The 20,051-nt window shown below is 36.6% G+C and overlaps 2 protein-coding genes across 6 annotated transcripts in view; one reads left to right on the top strand and one right to left on the bottom strand.

Annotated features, from left to right (window-relative positions):
- Positions 1-10,141, top strand: part of LOC150084761 (small integral membrane protein 12) — a 77,292-nt gene extending 67,151 nt beyond the window's left edge. The window contains exon 3 of the mRNA XM_090375512.1: positions 10,012-10,141. The gene's annotated coding sequence lies outside the window, so the exon portion shown is untranslated. The remainder of the gene's footprint in view (positions 1-10,011) is intronic.
- The window catches only part of IFT43 (intraflagellar transport 43), a 221,402-nt gene that overhangs the window by 65,806 nt on the left and 135,545 nt on the right, over positions 1-20,051 (bottom strand). For all 5 annotated transcript variants that reach the window (XM_090375508.1, XM_090375506.1, XM_090375509.1 and 2 more), the window contains 2 exons: positions 17,011-17,070; positions 9,972-10,087 (listed from right to left, as the gene is read on the bottom strand). In XM_090375508.1, coding sequence (XP_090231634.1) covers positions 9,983-10,087; positions 17,011-17,070 — 165 coding nt within the window. In that variant the 3' untranslated portion in view covers positions 9,972-9,982. The remainder of the gene's footprint in view (positions 1-9,971; positions 10,088-17,010; positions 17,071-20,051) is intronic.

The raw sequence follows: 20,051 nt of genomic DNA, 5'->3' as shown, positions 1-20,051 counted from the left end.
CAACAGTGAAATATACTTGAAGGCCTATTTCATTTTGGAAGTATCCAACTGACCTATAAGAAAATAACATAGTAAACTGCTGTAATAACAAACAGCCTTCCACTTTTAATGCTCATTTCTTCTAACCCCATGGTAATTCCTATAAAGTGGAATGCATTTTTTTAATGTCTATGGTGGTCCCATTTTTAATACTTGCCTGATTATATTGCCTTTTTTTAAGATTTCACAAAGGAATAAACTTTAATATAACTCCTCCTTTCCTTTTACTTTTAGGGAAAGGAATGATTGACTAAATTCTAGGAATCAGTTATGTTGCAGCTTCTTAACTCCATATAGTATTTAACTTGAGGCTGATAATATGATTATTTAGCCTCTAGAAATTCCACCCTTTAAAACCCGGTGTAGCCATTTATTTCTATGTTCAACACAGCATCAATAAAAAATATTCTGAACTGAAGTCAGTTACAGTTACAAAAAAAATTAATCATGTCACTGATTAGCATTAGTAGAGGCATACGATGCAAGAAAGCAAGCTTATGCAGCATCAGTCAAAAAAAAACCCCCTCCCATTTCATCCTTCCATTCGTTCCAAATGCCCTTCCAGCTCAGCCTTGAATTTATTTAGGCTATTAGCTTCCACAACAAAAGATGGAAGCCTGTTCCACCAATCAACTACCCACTGGCTAAAGGCAAATTTCCGCACATCTATTTAACAACTATCTTTCCTCAATTTGAAACTGTGCCCCCTCAGGTTCTTAGTCTGAGCAAGACGAAGAATCCCATCAGCATTCAGCTTGCTCAACCCATCCAAGGCCTTATACACCTCAATCAGATCACCTCGCAGGTGCCTACTCTTCAGGTGCTGCAATTTGCAGAACTTAAGCCTTTCTTGGTAAGAGTACCCCTTTGTTCCCCTCACCACTCTTGTTGCCCTTCTTTGTATTCGCTCTAGCAATTCTACATCCTTCCTAAAATGAGGCCTCCAGACCTGTACACAGTACTCTAGGTGTGGCCTGACCATTGCCTTGTATAACGAGATTATCACCTCCCTGTCCCTGCTAGCAAAATTCCTATGTATCGTTGACAAGACTCCATGACCTGCCCTGGAAGCCCATCTGCACTGCTCAGTGAACTTCATATTTGGCTGCACAATTATCCCCAGGTCTTTTTCAATTTATTATATGCAGTACTTTGCATTTGTCAATGTTAAACTCCAGTTGCCACTTCTCAGCCCATTTTCCCAACTTATCTAGATCCAGTTGGAGTAGCCATTACTGTCATTAACAACCCTGCCAACCTTTGTATCATCTGCAAACTTTGACATTAAACCTGATATACCTTCATCAATATCATTGATAAATATGCAAAACAACAATGGGCCCAGCACCGAACCCTGGGGAACTCCACTAATAACATTTGTCCACGAAGAGCAGTGTCCATTGATTATCACTCTGTTGTCTCCCACTCAACCATCCCTTTATCCATTGTAGCAGCTTACCCATGATGCCATACCTCTCCAATTTGTACAGCAGTCTTCCATGTGCAACAGTATCAAAAGCTTTCCTGAAATCCAAGTATATGATATCAAAATTATTTTTGGCATTCAGTTCCTTTGTGACCACATCATAGTAACCAATCAAATTGGTAAAACAAGACCTCCCTTTGACAAACCCAGGCTGTGTCTTAACTATTACTGCAGTCTTGTCTAGATGATCGTGCAATGCTTCTTTAACCAGTGATTTCATTATTTTCTCCAGAACACAAGTTAAACTAACAGGTCTGTAGTTACTTGTGTCACCTTTTGAACCTCCTTTGTGAAACATTTGCACACCTCCAGTCCATGGGGATCTCCCCCGAGTCCAAGGAAACTCTCATAATTATGGCTAAGGGTTTGCTTACTTCCTTTGCTGCCTCCTTTAATATAACTGGATAGATCCCATCCATCCCAGGTGCCTTCCTTATGTTTAACTTCAACAATTTCTCCTCCACTTTGCTCTCAGTTATTACAAAATCACTTAGCTCCCTGTTAACATTTGATAAACTTTTGGCACTCCCCACATTGAATAACTCCTCATGTGTGAATGTAGATGCAAAATACTCATTCAATTTATCAGCTACTTGAGCATGATCATCAATAGTCAACCCATCTATGTTAAGTGATCCAATCTGATTCATCCCTTTCCTTCTAGAGTTTACATAAGTAAAGAACTCCTTGCTGTTTTTCTTTGCATTCTTTGCCAAAGATTTCTCATAGTCTGCCTTTGCCTGCCTAACCTCCTTTGTGACTTGATTACAGACTAGTTTATACTTGCCATAGGCTTTTGTGTCGCCTGATATTTTATATGCATCCCATACATTCTTGTTCTTCTCTACCACTAACCTCATTAATTCATCTGACATCCATTTAGGCCGAAACCTTGAACAGTATTTCTTAGTTGGAATGAAAAGCCTAGTAGCCTCCAAAATTAAGTCCCCGAAGGCTTCATATTTAGAATTCACTGTTGGTAACATCATCAGTTGATCCCACTGTACAGAATTTAAAAACTGTCTGAGACCTCTGTAGTCACCTTTACGAAAGCAAAAGACTTCCCTTTAGCCTCAATGGTAGTTAAATCTTTAAATAATTCCCACATCAATACATTGTGATCACTGTCGCCCAGTGGTTCCTTTATCTGCAGCTTCTTAAAGCATGAAGAATCACTACTGATAATCAGATCAAGAATATTACTCCCTCTGGTTGCTTCTCAAACATGTTGCTCTAAAAAACAGTCATCCAATAAATCCACAAAAGTCTTGCTAGTGTGCGAGTGACCAACCCCCAAGTTCCAATCAATATCTGGAAAGTTAAAATCTCCCATTATAAGACATTCTGATTTACTGGACCACTCGGCGCCTCCGTAGCCAGGTGGGAAGGAGCAGCAGTGCGTAGCATACGCTTCTTGATTAGACCAGGGTTCGAGCCCGTCACCACCAAATACGGAGGATGCGGAAAGATCAGAGTATGACCACCGCATATCCCGGAGCAATATGGCCTTAGTTGCTAATGCTCTTAAAAACCAAATAAACAACAAACTGGCCCACTCTTTCTCTGCACAATTGCTCATTATACTCATCAGATTCATTAGGCCTATAACACACACTTACTTTCCTTTTTCCTTTCCCAGTGCTTATTTCACACCAAACAGACTCAACACTGCATTGTCCACCAAATCAATTGGATGCACTTCCTTAGATTTTATGTGTTTCTTAACTAACAGCATAACCCCTCCTCCCTTCCTATCCTGTCTATCCTTCCTATACACATTGTACTCCCCAAATTCCAACTCTGCACTGCCTATATCTGTGTGACACCACGTCTCTGATATCCCAACAATATCTGCCTTTGATGTCTTCACTATCATTTCAAGCTCATCAAATTTATATTAACTATACTCCTAGCATTGGTGTACATGGAAGTATATATGCACCTGTTCCTGCTCCTAGCTACCCTAACACAGCCCATGTATTTACTTGTTCCACTATGACTCCCAGCAGTATTAACATAATACTGATATCAGTATTATGTTAATACTGAATTTAATAGGTTTGTAATAATACTCATGATATGTTATTGTAATTTAAAATCTTTTTAAAAATTTCATTATTTTAAATAATATCAAAAAATTTTGAAGGCATTAAAAAAGCAACTGTATTAAATATAAGTAACATATAATACCACTGCTTCAAAAAAATTGAGGACTCAATATTATCAGCAAAAATATTGACAATATGAAAAGCAGATTCAAAAGTGTGTGGGGGGGGGGGATCCTACTTGTGCTTTGCCATTTATGTACTCATTAGAGCTACTCCCTTAGAAAAAGCACTATTATGGGGAATTTACTGTATATTATAAAAAAGGTCAGTTGCACCATCTCCCTGCCCAATAGCAATGAAACTGAATTAAACATTACAAAAGTACACTGAATAAAAACGTTTAACAAAATACCAATTTATATTGAAAAATGAACTCGAAAAATGCTGTATTTACTATTTACGTCGACACTGGCCATCAGAGTCATCAAAGCCTTTTTTTCCTTCACCATTCAAGTATTAGTTAAAGCTGTAACCGATCCAACATTATGGTATCCAAAAAGATCAGAAAGTTATTGAGAAATGTAACAGTGCTATGTTAACTTTTAAACAGAAACTGGATATGTTGTATAAGACTAAAAAAAGGTGAAAATCAGAATTACTTATGAAGCAGAATCTTGCTCTTCAACAATTTATAATATAAAAGCACAATCAGTGATGAGAAGCGTTATTTTAAAATCAAGCTAAAGGAAATAAAGCACAGTGTCCTTGCTACTACAATAATCGGTGTCTTTTGTATGTTCAAAACAGCATCAATCAGAAATAGGTTAATGCTAAGAGGTTTAATTTCATATTAGTGCAGTTAAACTTCTTAGCACTTAGAATAGTATAGTTACATGTAAGGGTTAATATTCATGCAAACAGTCTCCCACAGATGTCAGATAACTGAGGTTCTATTGTATACTGAAATATATATTACAGGTCACCCTCGTGTAACATGGTAGTTAGGTTCCTATAAAATCTTGTGTAGTGCAAAACCATGTTATATGTGACTAAGAACCAGTACAAAAATGGGGGGGGGGGTTTACAATCCAAAAGCTAACAAAAATACACCATTCTAAGTTTTGTGTATCTTCTGCTCTCTTTAAAAAAATCAGCAATCCGGGTTTGTTTGCTTTTGCTTGATAGACCTTTGTAAATTTCATCATATGGAACTAAGCATTTTTGAAGCCCCCTTTTAAACTTTGGGCTTCTTTCAGTTGAAGGAACTGCATTCAAAAAATAAGGTTCTAATCGCACGGTTAAGTTTATGCCATCCCGTAAGCTTTTTAGTGTAAAATTTGGAACTTCAGAATTTTCATTTTCACTATCATCCTCTGAATTGATTTGGTTTACCTCCGATACCATTTCCACCATATCTGTTTCGCTAGCCCCCTTTTTCTACCAGTAATTCTTGAATGTGTTTAGTAATCATATCTTATTTTTTATTTTTTTCACTGATATACACACAGTACAATTTATAGATATACACTTATGTGTATATCCATAAATTGTGTGTATTGCTGGACAAAAAACTGGAGTTTATAGGGAAAAAACCATGCTACCCTCACCTGAAACCAACTAACTCATCACCTATGAATCAAATAACACAGTAGGGCTGACAGTACAGGAACCAGTAGCAGCAAGTGATCGGAGTTCTATGGTGGACAATGAAGAGAGAGAGAGAGAGAGAGAGAGAGAGAGAGAGGATAGCACCAGTAGTTAAAGGCAAAGGACTGGGTTATAATTTCAGGAAAGGAAATTACATTAGTTTAAGATGCTACATGGTCTCTATTAACTGGGTAGATATCTCACAGACAGTGAATACAGTTGAATTATGGTATACCTTCAAACCATTAATCACAGAAGCCTTGAATGCATATATACCATTAAAAAAATACTCCATGAGGAAGATTCCAAGTTGGATGAATAAGGAAGTTGCCAGATTACTTGGGCAGAAAAAGATGGCATGTAAAAGTTACAGAGCAATAAAAAGTACTGAAGCCTATAACAGCTACAAATTGATATGTAATAGTGCCACAGAAAAGGTTAGGCTAGCAGAGGCAGATTATGAGAAACTGCTGGCAAAGAGTGGGACAAGGAATTCTTCACATATATAAATGCAAAGAAAAGGACTAACCAGATCGGAACCTTATGTAATGGATGTGGGATAGTATTAGACACCCCAGCTGAAGTTGCAGATGAACTCAACAGTTACTTTGCATCGATATTTACAGAAGAAAAACTCTTTGTGTCAATGAGAAATTATGGGAGTGAAGTTGTAAAAAGTGCAATTTATGATGTTGAAATTTCACATGTTTATTTAATGAAAACACTTTTGAGCCTACAGGCCAGCCAAGCTCCTGAGGTTGATGGCATATACCCTATAATCTTAAGGGAAGCGCAAGTGAGTGCATTGAACCATTGAGGCTAATTATGAGAGCATCACTGGACTGTGGAGTGATTTCGTTAGATTGAAAAAAGTGCCAATGTATCTACAATACAGAAGGGCAATTCTAAGAGTGAAGTAGGAAATTATTGGCTGGTCAGTCTAACTTTAGTAGTAGGGAAAATCATGGAGACAATGTTCAAGGGTGGAATTCTGGATCATTTAGATAGAAATGGAATTCTGAAGGATACTCAGCATGGTTTAGTAAAGGGAAAATCATGTTTAACTATTCTGGTTAACTATTTTTGACAGGGTCACTCAAGAGCTGGACATAGGGAAAAATTTTGACATCGTTATTAACGATAACAATTGGATTTCAGCAAAGCATTTGACTCGGTACCACATGAGTGGTTACTTTATAAGTGGGAATAGGTTAGAATCGCAGGGAAAATCCTTAGATGGATAGCTGGATGGCTTCAGGGCAGGAGGCAGAGGGTTGTAATAAATGATTATTCCTCAGATTGGGTTGATGTAAAAAAGTGGGGTTCCCCAAGGATCAGTATTATGACCACTATTGTTTTTGATTTTCATAAATTACATCGATTAGTATTAGTAATGGCCGAATGGTGCAAGAAAGCCTATGGCTTATGCTGCACCGGCCAAAAAAAAAAATAAATAAATAATAATAATTAATAAAAGAAAAGGAAATTAAACCTATCATCCTATGCGCTTCCCTGACCAGAAGGTACTATCCAGATGACCTTTGAATTTCCCCAAACTGTCAGCCTCTACCACCCATGTAGGCAACTTATTCCAGTAATTTATAACTCGTTGGCTAAAATAAAACTTCCTGCAGTCCAATCTAAACATTTCCCCCCCATAATTTGAATTTATGTCCCCTAGTAGTAGTGGCACGTGATGCAAGAAAGCAAGTGTAGGAGCTTATGCAGCATCAGCCAAAAAAAAAAATCACACCATTCCCTCCAAATGCCTGTCCAGTTACTCCTTAAATTTATTTAACCTATCAACTTCCACAACGACAGATGGATGTTTGTTCCAGCAATTAACCACCCGCTGGCTAAAGGCAAATTTCCGCACATCTATTCTACATCTGTCCTTTCTTAATTTGAACTTATGTCCCCGTAGGTTCGTAATCTGAACAAGTGGAAGGATCCCATCAGAATTCAGCGTGCTCAACTCATTCAAGGCCTTATAGACCTCAATCAGATCACCGCACAAGTGCCTAGTCTCCAGCCACTGCAATTTGCAGAACTTAAGCCTCTCTTGGTAAGAGGATCCCTTCATTCCCCTCACCAATCGTGTGGCTCTTCTCTGTACACGCTCAAGCAAATCTACATCCTTCCTAAAATGAGGCCTCCAGACCTGTACGCAGTACTCAAGGCGTGGCCTGAGTACTGCGTTCCTAATTCTAGCATCATTTATAACCTTGAAAATTCCGTCCTCATTCATTTTACTGATGCCTCTCACAGCCTTAAACACCTCAATCAAATCTCCTCTAAGGTGTCTAGTTTCCAAATTCTGCAACCCACATATTCAAAGTCTTTCTTCATAAGGACGCTCTTTTGCCGATCTCACCAGGCGAGTTACCCGTCTTTGCACCCTTTCAAGAAGCTCAATGTTTTAATTTTGGTGCGGTCTCCATACTTGAACACAGTATTCCAAGTGTGGTCTAACAAAAGCCTTATATAATGGGATTATCACGTCCTTATCTCTACTTGCAAAAGTTCGATAGATCATCAATAGGACACCATGGGCCTTCCTTGCAACCTGTTTACAATGCTCAGAGAATTTCATGTCTGACCGTATCGTAACACCCAAGTCCCTTTCCTCCAGTACTGGGTTTATTTATTTTGGGATTACTGTTTCCCAGGTGTAATACCTTACACTTTGTTGGATTAAAGCACAGCTGCCATTTTTCTGACCATTCCTGAAGTCTATCTAGGTCTCTCTGAAGAAGCTCAGCTTGACAGTGATCATTAACTACTCTACCAATTTTAACATCATCTGCAAATTTAGACATCACGCCCTCTATCCCTTCATCGATGTCGTTTATGAAATTTAAAAACAACAGTAGTCCTAATACTGATCCTTGGGGAACCCCACTTCTTACATCAACCCAATCTGAGGAATAGCCATTTATCACAATCCTCTGCCTCCTGCCCTGAAGCCATTCTGCTATCCATCTAAGGATTTTCCCAGTGATTCCAACCTGTTCTAGCTTATAAAGCAACAGCTCATGTGGGACTGAGTCAAAAGCTTTGCTGAAATCTAAATAAACAATGTTGAAATTATTCCCTAAATCCAGCTCGTGAGTGACCCTTTCAAAATAGCGAACCAGATTTGTTAAACATGATTTTCCCTTTACAAAACCATGCTGAGTATCCTTGAATTTCAATTCGATCCAAATGATCCTGAATTCCACCCTTGATCATTGCCTCCATGATGAAGGCATAGAGGGCATGATGTCTAAATTTGTAGATGATGTAAAGATTGGTAGAGTAATTAATGATCACCGCCAACAGAGCTTCTTCAGAGTGACCTAGCTAGATTTCAAGGATGGTCAGAAAAATGGCAGCAATGCTTTAATCTAGCAAAGTGTAAGGTATTACACCTGGGGAACAGTAACTCCAAAACAACTTATACACGTGGTGGAGTTGAACTAAAGACGGTAGTGGAGGAAAGGGACTTTGGTGTTACGATACGGTCAGACCTGAAATTTGCCGAGCATTGCAGACAGATTGCAAAGAAGGCTCATAGTGTCCTATGAGCCTAATGAGAATTTCCCAATAATTTTTTTTTTGCATAACGATTAGCGAGTCAACAGCGGGGATTCACAAAAAAGAATGGAAACATGGAAAAATTACATTCAACATAATAGCAGGGTTTTCTCTGCACAAAAGCTCAAAAATACTGTGTTACACAAGGTTTGCTGCAATTGCTGCATGTTAGAGTGAAACCATGTTGTAGAAGTACCGTGTTATATGGGGGTTGCCTGTAATTCTTTTTTACTCCTGTTCTGATGTATAGCTAAATTATCTGGAAGACTGCTGGTGCTGTTTCAAATATATCTATAAAATGATAATTTTATAAATTGGTACTTTCAATCTGGGAAAAAAGAGGTATTCGGATTCCACTGAATTATATGGATCAAACCTTCATTAGTCCTTTCTTTCTCAATAACAGAATTAACACCATGGATAAGCTTTTCCTAATTACATTGTTAAATTATTAACCAGAAGGATGTGCAATCTGATAGTCTGGTCGGATAGTAAATACTGAAAGAAAATGTAAAGTGACTAGAATTGTTTAAAATGACCTACTTACAGCAAAACCTGCTTCTCAGACAAGTGAATGTCTATGATTTGTGTTACTTTATCTTTTGTTAAATGATCCATGTCATACATGAAACAATTTTATAATTATTTAAAATATTCTGCTATATAATTTGTGGATTATAAGATTTTACTGTTAAAAAAAACTTCTGTATCTAGTGATGAATACCTGTTCTTTATTGACACAGCTAAGCTCTTCTGGCCATCTGAGTTGGGGGGGGGGGGGCAAGTCTGTTTCATTTGATTAATTGTTACTTCTATCTCATGTAATGCCTGAATTATTATGGTATATATTATTTGCAATCTTTTAGCTTTATTTTCTTTTCCATATGTGAAAATACGCTGTATACATTTGTGTTACCTGCAGTAATGATCTTTAATGTGATATTATGTTTATAATAATTGTTCATTACGATGGGTTGGAGTTGATCATTATGATAATTCTTTTAGTTGGAGAGGTATTTTTATTTATTTATTTTTTTTTGAAAAATTAGCCTATCAGACTAATATTTTGTAAAAACATTCCTCTTAACTACAGCTAGCAATCTAAGGTTAATAAATATCCTCTGTGGTAAAAAAAAAAAAAAAAAAAAAATATATATATATATATATATATATACCTGTAACATTTCTAAAATAGTGCATCCATTTCCTTTTCAGGTTTACCCTCCCATTCTGTGTTAAGCTGAGATGCAACATCTGTGAAAAGAATATCCCAAGTCCATGAAACATCATCCTAAAATAAATAAGAAAGCATAAATTTTCCAAACATATAACTGATATCAGTTAATTTTATACTCTGTTGTGTCTATTATGATTTATTTGTACAGAATAGTTACACTGAAAGAAATACTTTCATTTAGAACAGAAAAGTAACACAAACACACTACAAACCTTTCACCTCATTAATAAAACTTAAATTTACCAACAAATATTATCAAAATTTTATCATTCAACAAAAAATTATTTAAAATTTTCAAAGGAAATATGGATCTTATTAAATTTGTTTTTTGTCATTTCTTCTCCAAACCCCTTTCTGGATTTTCCATTCTTTGTACTACCAGCTGAAAAGATTCCCTATCTCAGTGAAATAATTTTTTTCCTAGTAAAATCTAATATTTAATAACGTTTAAGTATAAATAATATTCAAAAATTAGCATTTTTTTTTAATCTTGTTTTTTATATAGGTAAATTTACAAGCAACTCTAACATGATATGACATGTAACTGGAATTGTACACATTCCAGTGACAAGATAAATACATGCTGTAAATGTCCTAAAAGCTTACAAGCCATAAATTAATTGAATTTCTGATATCCTTGTTAATGGAGTTTGAGAGTTATCTGGCCTGAAGAACGAAATGCTAAGTTTTACAAAGGGGCCTTGAACACATATAGATACAGGCTTATGCATAAAGGTGTGGGAGGCATTGAGAAACCACCACATTAATCTATTTTATACCCCATAAATTAACGATCTGTCTCTGGACAGAATACACACCATGCATGAACAGTTATATATCAGCATTTCATATTTTTTGTTTCTTTGCACAGTGAAGTAAAGGGAGAACTACATTTACTGCATCAATTGCTCCTATTGTAACGAATGGGCCTGGTGTACTGGGGTCCATGGTTGTGAAGAATATACAATGATAACCCATTTTAATATAATACAATAAAATATACAATGGCAGAAGCTTTCAAGACTGACAAGTCTCTTTTTTTAACTGATCTTTTTTTATCAGGTTATTCTTCACAATTGCTCCTATTTTATACATATCATGCTTATGCTGCTCAAGCAAAAACAATCCTGTGATTCTGAAGTCTGGGATATTAAAGGATAACACTGAAACAAAATTTTGATTAATGAATTCATTTTTAATATGTTAAAACTGTTAAGAGGAAAATTTCTTTGTTCCTTTTTGTTAAACAAAAAGAAACAAAAATAGAATTACATCATACTTCTGTTATTTATTTTTACTTTAAAAAACACAAAAATACAGGGTATAGACAACAATTGTAGCATATATCTGAATATATAAAACGAAGAAAAAATCAAAAGAAAAATTATCCTGCACAATGAAACTAGTAAACAACAACAAAATGAATTACTTGAAGCCTTTCAGTAGTAGCAGTAGTAATGGCAAATGATGCAAGAAAGCAAGCTTATATAGCATCAGCCAAATAAAAAAACCTACATGGTTCATTCATCTATACCTTCCAAGAATTTGTCTAGTTCTTCCTTAAATTTATTCAACCATCCATTTCCTCAAAAACAGAAGGAAGCCTGTTCCAACGTTCAACCACCTGCTGGCTGAAGGCAAACTTCCACACATTTATCACATCTATCTATCCTGCAACTATCCTTCCTCAACTTGAATTTATGTCCCCTAACGTGTGTGTGTGTGTAGTTTCGGCAAATGGAAAATGCCATTAACATTCAGCTTACTCAATCCATTCAAGGCTTTAAACACCTCGATCAGATCTCTCCGCAGATGCCTAGTCTCAAGACACTGCAATTTGCAGAACTGAAACCTTTCTAGGTAAGAGAACCCTTTTGTTCCCTTCACCAGTCTGGTTGCCCTATTTTTTTTGAGAAGGGCAACCAGACTTTTGAGAAACCTTGCTCTGCATAAACAGCTTCAACTTTTTGAATATCTACTACCAATTTTTTAAATGCTGATCTCCAGGTAATTCTTCAGTGAGGAAAAGGTAGCTTAGTTGATTTCAATCCTTCAAAAACTCAGCTATCCCGCAAAACGAATTCTTCTGCTCTTGTGCTTAGTTTCAATGACACTGATTTCTAGATAAGATCTAATATCTCTATTGGAATCCCACCCAGATAGTAAACACTGACCTCTCTGCCATGCTGCTCTTCAGCTGGCTGCTGATCCAACAACCATGTACCCTAATATGGTGGTACTTTTTAACCACTATCCTGGGAGAGGAGGCATGCCCCTGCCTTCTCTCCTCCTCACCCCCCCCACCCTATTTTCCTTCTGGTGTGGCATGGGCCTGCTCCACTGACCATTACAGGGGCCATCTAACCTATCGGCTCCTTACTTCCTTTCCCCCATTCCAATCTCCCTCCCTTTCCTATCAACTTACACAGCGATCGCTCCACATGTCAAAATTTAAAACATCAAAATTAATGCCCGATATTTTAGGATTTTCTCCTGCCTTTCAGCATATAATCCCTTATATGCAGCATTTCTCCATTTTTTTTTTTTTTTTTTTTTTATTATAGGTCCTAGCCATTGAAATCTCTGGAAATTAGGTGACAGGACCTGCCAGAGTAAAACTTACAATGTTATTCCTTTATGGTTTAGTGTGGACAATGCTGGGTCCCATCAGGGGCCCAGTGGCTAATAGGCCAGAAGAACAATGAGCATGTGACATTACACACCACAAGGTCCATATACTTTTAAATCTCTGGCCTTGACAGTGCACTGTCAAGGGGGAAACCCCTGGCGCTGTTAGACAATGAATACACTGTACACTACACTATTGGGGATTATCTCGACTTCTAATCTCTTCTGGTATATGCACCTAAAAAACTGGGTTTTCTCTTTTGATCTTGGGCGTTACTTTTCTTCCAAACAGCTGTTCGCTCTGTACAAATCACAAATCTACCCAACCATGGAATATTGTACCCACATCTGACAGTGCCCCCAAAACCTCTCTCTCTGGCTTCTAGATTCCATTCAAAAGAGGACAGTTAGGTTAATTACTGACTCATCTCTAACAGAGTCTCTCCACTCTCTGTCTCATAGACATTGTTTCTGCTGCGTGCATTTTCTATAGATACTTCCATGGGTACTGTTCTTCTGAATTCGATTCTATAATTTCTGCTCTTTCTTCCAAAGCAGTCCGAACACTTGCCACAACTGTTCTTTTACTGTTCAACTTCAAACTCACATAACCAACTTTTCTTCTTCCTCATTTATTCATTCAACTTTCATTTTTGGGGACAACCTTCCTTCATACATATTACCTGAAAATTACAATCTACAGAAGTTCAAGTCTAACAAGTTTCTTCTTTCATCTTCCCAACCTTCGGCCCATGCACGGTACTAAGTACTATAGGTTATAATACCTCTCGTATTTGGGGTTTTCAAAAAAAAACCATTACTTGCAGATCTTAATTAAAAAATTGATGCTTTATATTTGTAACAGATTTTATTTTATGCTGAATTTACACCATTTAGGCATAAAAAAATATTACAGAAAAAGCTTCAAATGTTGAGATATATAAATGATTTATATATCTCAATGTTTTAAGAGCATAATTACAAATTTAAATTCACTTCAAGATTCCCTGCCCTATCATTAATATCTGGACACCTGCATATCTACAAATAACTTTTATTTGCAGGAAAAATAACATGTCCTGCAACAGTCTCTAGTCTTCATGGAATGTTCTCCACCAGATTTTTTGTAAATGTCCTCAGATATATTCCACCATTCAACTTTCAAAGTAGCTTCCAGTTCACCTCTGTTTTTTGGGCAGTCTTTCCTTATACACACCTGACAATTCTGTTCATCCCAGAGGTTTTCTACAGGATTAAGATCAAAGCCATGGGCTAGCGAGCAGTATCACAGAGTGTCATCTTGCTGATACAGGTATGAGCCTTGTTCAACACACTGCCACAATGTAAGTAATGCATTATTGTTCAGGACACCTAGATAGGTCTCAGCATTTATAGTTTTGTCCAAAATAACCAACAGCCCCATCACACTTCATTGTTGGGATGATAATGTCCAGCAGGTAGCTTTCTCTGGACATCTGTCACACCCAGGCATGACCGTCAGACTGATAGATCATGTCTCATAACTCGTTACTCTAAATCATAGCTTCCCACTAGTGTATGGTCCAAGAACAACAAGCCTTACACCAATCTAGACAGTTTCTAGCATTGATCGAGGTCATTAGTGTCTCATGAATGGCTTACAACTGTGGTAACTCATTTCGTGCAGCATCCTGAACTGGTAATGACATAAGTCCCAATTGTCTCAATGACAGCTTGTGTATGCTGCGATAATGTTGACTTGCATTCCAAGCAGATGATTCTTTACAGCTTCAGGAGTTTACCAGATTGTTTTCTGACAGTTTTAGCACCAGTCTGCTTCTATTTGCAGAAAATATCAATTGTCAATGTAAGGATCTTCAGTGCCATTCAAATGTTGCATACAGGCCAACTGTGTATGTGGCACCCTATTATCATTCTGCACTGGAAATTTGTTACTTCATTGATTGCAGCATCTTGCATTCACAACTATACTACTGCCTCCTCAAAGGCCTACAAGCATATTTATATATAGCTGCGCCTGACACATGGTGCTGCAGTAGGATGCAACCAACTATCTAAGGAAGGATGTCTCGATATTAATGGTAAGACAGTGTATTTACCCCCACATCATTTAAAACGTACTTTCCCAAAAACCTGGAAATGATTTTTAGAAACAATAATGAATAAAGACCCTTCTTAGCACTTACATAACTCAACAATTTTACTAATACAGTAGAAGATTGTTTAAATTTGCCATCATTACTGGCTATGAAAATGATATAACATTCAGTTTTGATTACAAACCACAATAAGTTGATTTCCTTATTTAAAACTAGGAGAAAGCATAACTTTAAATTTGAAGTAATGATTAAGTCATCAAATGCAGACATTGTAGGAAAAGTGGAAACATGGTGTCACTCAGAAGTAAGTGATGCTGAATTTGAATATGGGGAGTACAATGTATACAGGAAGGATGGATAGGACAGGAGGGGTTATACTCTTAGTTAAAAAGCATATTAAATCTAAGGCTTGTTGTTTGTTTATTTGGTTTTTAGGAGCATTAGCAACTAAGGCCATATTGCTCCGGGATATATGGTGGTCATTCCTTGACCTTTCCGCATCCTCTGTATTTGGTGGTGACGGGCTCGAACCCCGGTCTAATCAAGAAGCGTGTGCTACACACTGCTCCTCCTTCCCACCTGGCTACGGAAGCGCAAATCTAAGGCATCCAGTTGATATGGATGACAAGTGTAATGTTGAGTCAGTTTGGTGTGATATAAGTACTGGAAAAACAAAATTGAGAGTAGGAGTGTGTTATAGGCCTAATGACAATGATGAGCATACCAAACAACCTTGCAGAGAAATAGTGGGCCAGCAAATCATAATGTGTAATAATGGGAGTTTAAAATTTCCAAATGCTGCCTGGAATTTGTGGGTTGATCACTCATGCACTAGCAAAACTTTTGTGAATTTTTTGGATGACTGTTTTCTATAGCAGCATGTTAGAGTGAACAAGAAGAAGCAATACTCATGATCTGGTTATCGGTAGAGAATCTGCAGGTAAAAGACCCACTGGGTGGCAGCAATCACAGTATACTAATATGGAATTTAATTAAAGACATAACTACTGTTAAAGGTAAAGGCTTTTGAAAGGGTGACTACAGTGGCCTCACAGTTTTTAAATTCTGTGCAGTTGGATAAACTGTTGATGTTACCAATAGCAAATTCTAAATGGGAAGTATTCAGGGAAGTAATATAAAAAAAAAAAAAAAAACTACTAGGCTTTTCATAATGAAGAAATACTGTTCAAGGCTTAGACCTAAATAGATGTCAGGTGACTATTGAGACATGTGGCAGAAAAGAAAAGTGCATGGGATGCAATATAAATTATCAGGTTATACAGAAGCCCGTGGTAGATATAAATTTTCAGGTGATTGACAGATGGTAGATATAAATTAAATTGTAATAAAGTCACAAAAGTTAGGCAAGCTAAGGCAGATTATGAGAATTCTCTGGCATAGAATGCAAATAAAAAGAGCAAAGACTTCTATGCTTATATTAACAGTAGAAAGAAGGGTTGAATCATATTGGGCCACTTGATGTCTATGGATTAACTGTTGGTAACCCTGCTCCAGTTGCAAAAAAATTGAATGTGTATTTTGCATCTATATTCACACGAGGAATTCTTTAGGGTAGAGGATGCTAGAAGTTTATCAGTCTCCAATGGGGAGCCAAATGACTTTATGATAACGGAAAGGAAAGTGGGAGAAAAAATTTAAAGATGAACATAAAAAAAGTCACCTGGGGTGGATAGAATCTATCCAGTTATATTCAGGGAGGCAGCAAAGGAGGTAATCAAACCCTCAGCCATAATCATGAGAGCATCCTTGGATTCAGGGGAAGTCCCTATAGACTGGAGATGTGCAAATGTATCCCAAATTCATAAAGGGGGAATCAAAAGATGAAATGAGTAATTAGACCTTTTAGCTTACATAATACATTTAGGGCAATAGCCTCAGGTTACGTAGAAGTTAATTAACATATAAGTTAGTGCTAGAGCATCATGTCTATACATAGCCAACTACTAAGTGGTTGAGAAATGGCATCATTTAAGTATATCTCATATTACAAATACTTTCACAAGTTACCATGTTATTGCACTACCTTGAATAAATAACACTTCACCAATGGAGAAGACTACTGTTACTTATTCTCAGTGGATACCACCACCCAGATGGCCCTGTTTCGGAGAAAGGTTACATTTAACTAGTGATTTTTTCCTTATTTTTACATTTTTAAAACAGACTACAATAGACTATAATATATTATGGTTCACAGTAAAAATAAAAATTAATAATATCTGTAGTTACCTCTTTAATTTGTTGCTCTGGTGCCAAATGTCTGGTTAAGAGTCGAAGATCTATACCATCCTATGCAAAAATATGAAAAATTTAAATTTCAGTACGAAATGATATGTAGGTAATTAGCTACAATGCTGCACATAAAATTATTTTATGTATACCATAAACGTTGTAAACCTAACGATGATGGGACTAAACCTATGCCAGATTTTAAAAACTTAATATTGTATGGTGTTCAGTTATGACACTATATAGTGCACAGATAAACTACTATAAAAAGATTATAATGTTCTGGAAGAGTGGTGAAACATATCATTATGGTAATTATGGCAGATTGCTCACTTCAAGAAACTTTCCTGAATATCAAATTCTAAAAAAAAAAAAAAAAAAACTGTTATAGTGGTAGTTATAATATAACCATCTGAAACATCACATTTCTTGATGTCATTCTAATTCAAGCTATGATACAATTGTGTATAGTTCATTGATTATTATATTATTGGTGCCTCCGTAGCCAGTTGGGAAGGAGCAGCAGTGCATAGCACAGGCTTCTTGATTAGACCGGGGTTAGAGCCCGTGACCACCAAATACAGAGGATGCGGAAAGGTCAGGGAATGACCACCGCATATCCCCGGAGCAATATGGCCTTAGTTGCTAATGCTCCTAAAAACCAAATAACAAGCAACAACAATAGTTTGAATAACAGTAGCCTTCACACAAACTTTTAAAGCATGCAGGTTTTCTTCTTCCCCCCCCTTTCCAAATTATGACTTATAATGTGAGACTGCTTCAGTAGCTATGTAGTGTCCCAAGGTGAATAGTATGCCAAGTTGTCAAGCCTACAATCAAGGAATGAACACAGTGAGGTTAAATTTCTGGCATCCCATTCTAAATAAATGAGATTTGCCTTACAAGTTTATATAAGATGCAATTTGAGTAACAGTGGCTGTATCAATAAGAAAAACCAATGAGAGACACTAATTAGATTGAGCTATGGCAGTTTCCCTGTGGTCATAAATTACATAAGAAAAGCAATACCACTCAGAAAAAAAAAAAAAAACAAGTAACCTAGACATTACTATGTGCTTCATATGCACATAATTTCTAGATTATTGTTTTTTTTTTTTTTTTTTTTAAGTAAAATTTTCAAAAGTGTTCAGTGTAGAATTTTTACAAGATTTGTAAGAATTCTACATTCTTGAATATCAGATTTATGAAGTTTTATATTTATTTTATTTTTTTAACTATAGCTAATGCTATAACTTATAGCAATATTCTCAAATACATATGTAGTTTGAGGCATTTATCTTTTCAATATACTTTTGCAGCCAGCAGAATTTAGACTGCTTAGTTGATGCAATGGTCTGAATGCTCAGAGCAGAACAAACTTTGCCTTCACAAGAAATTTCATTTTTTTGATAATTTCTCTAAGGTCCAGCATTAGCTGTTACAAGTTTGAAGCTCTAGTTACATACAGCACATGCATCTCACATTGAACAAATGTTTTACCTGAGTATTGCCACTAAAGACCACTTGCTATATGATGTGGGACTAGTAAGTTGTGAAACAGGTTGTCATAGCAGTGTGTTTTAACTGTGCTCTTCTCCTTTGGTATTTTATACACTTATACTCCTTTGGGTCATAGCAACTGTTAGAAAAGCCACTACTTTAAACACGCATATGAATGAAATATAAGGTACTGTTTATCTCGGGTGTAGAAAAAACTAATTTATTGATATTTTTGGATAATTGTTTGTTTGGATCATTAGTGATTGTTTTTCTTTCTTTATTTTTGTAATGAAAATGCATGTAATATTCCTATAGGGTGTGTATAGAAAGAAGCCAGTGCTGTTTGATAAGTGAGGCTTCATTTCTCCCTGGTGATATTTTGGAAGTAAGCAATATTAGCTCTGTAATTATGATATACAGTGCAAAAAAAATTCAACTGCAAAGAAGAAGAGCAATGAGGGCTTAGTTTAAATCTGCAATCACTGCCTGATATAAAACCAATTTTAATAAATTAAACCAACAACCACACAGAGGTGAACCAATCACACTAAAATCGAGTCTAGGAAAATTTACCGCCAGCAATTTACCATCGCGTCAGTTTATCGCACAAAAAATTTACCACCGCGTCAGTTTATTGCATTTTACAGTCTAGAAGCAATGAGATGTGTTTGGTCAAATCATAAAAAGTTATTTTTTATTTAAGTTTCTGCCTTAAGCTATGATTAGCATATTTTTTTTTTTCACACGAAATTGGGCAACCGTATATCCAGAAGTTTATTAACTATGCCAGATTGTTGCAAGGCTGTAATTGTAGCTTGAGGAGGAACAACAAAATATCGAGGACCTATTTTGCTGATTTACAGTACATAATAGTATTACGTTAACTTGTAATTTCAGGTTTGTACACGTAAATGCAATAAAATGTATGTTTGGTTTCCATTTCCATAATTTCTCATATTTCCATTACTTACGCATTTTTCACTTTGGGAAGATATTTATGGTAATTAGGTATATTTCTGCCTGGTCTGTACTCATTAACAGGAGAGACTGCTTCTACAGGGATGGGATACACTTAAACAGAAAGGGTGCAAGAATATTTGCTGATGCTATCGAGGCAGTGTTAGGTGAGTAGGAAAACTGCTAGTTTGGGGGGATACAAGGACTAATAGATTGACAGTAGCCACTGGCAGAGGTAAAAGTGATTCTTGCACTGCTTCTGTTGGAATGAGCACAAGCCTGGAAAACAAGATGCAGGATGCTTCAGAGACTGCTGGGAGTCATTGCAGTACAAGTAAACACATGGGTTGTGTTAGGGTAGCCAAGAATAGGAACAGGTGCATGTATACTTGCGTATACACCAATGCTAGGAGTTTGGTAAATAAATTTGATGAATTTGAGGCATTGCTCAAAGCATCAAAGGTGGATATTATTGGGATATCAGAGACGTGGTGTCACACAGATATAAGGAATGCAGAACTGGAATTTGGGGAGTACGTCTACAGAAAGGATGGGAAGGGAGGAGTGGTTATGCTATTAGTTAA

This window comes from Mastigoproctus giganteus, chromosome 6, assembly GCF_048544385.1.
Source record: "Mastigoproctus giganteus isolate SK-2022 chromosome 6, ASM4854438v1, whole genome shotgun sequence".
NCBI classification, from domain to species: Eukaryota; Metazoa; Arthropoda; class Arachnida; order Uropygi; family Thelyphonidae; genus Mastigoproctus; species Mastigoproctus giganteus.
This window is presented reverse-complemented; position numbering and strand designations above follow the sequence as displayed.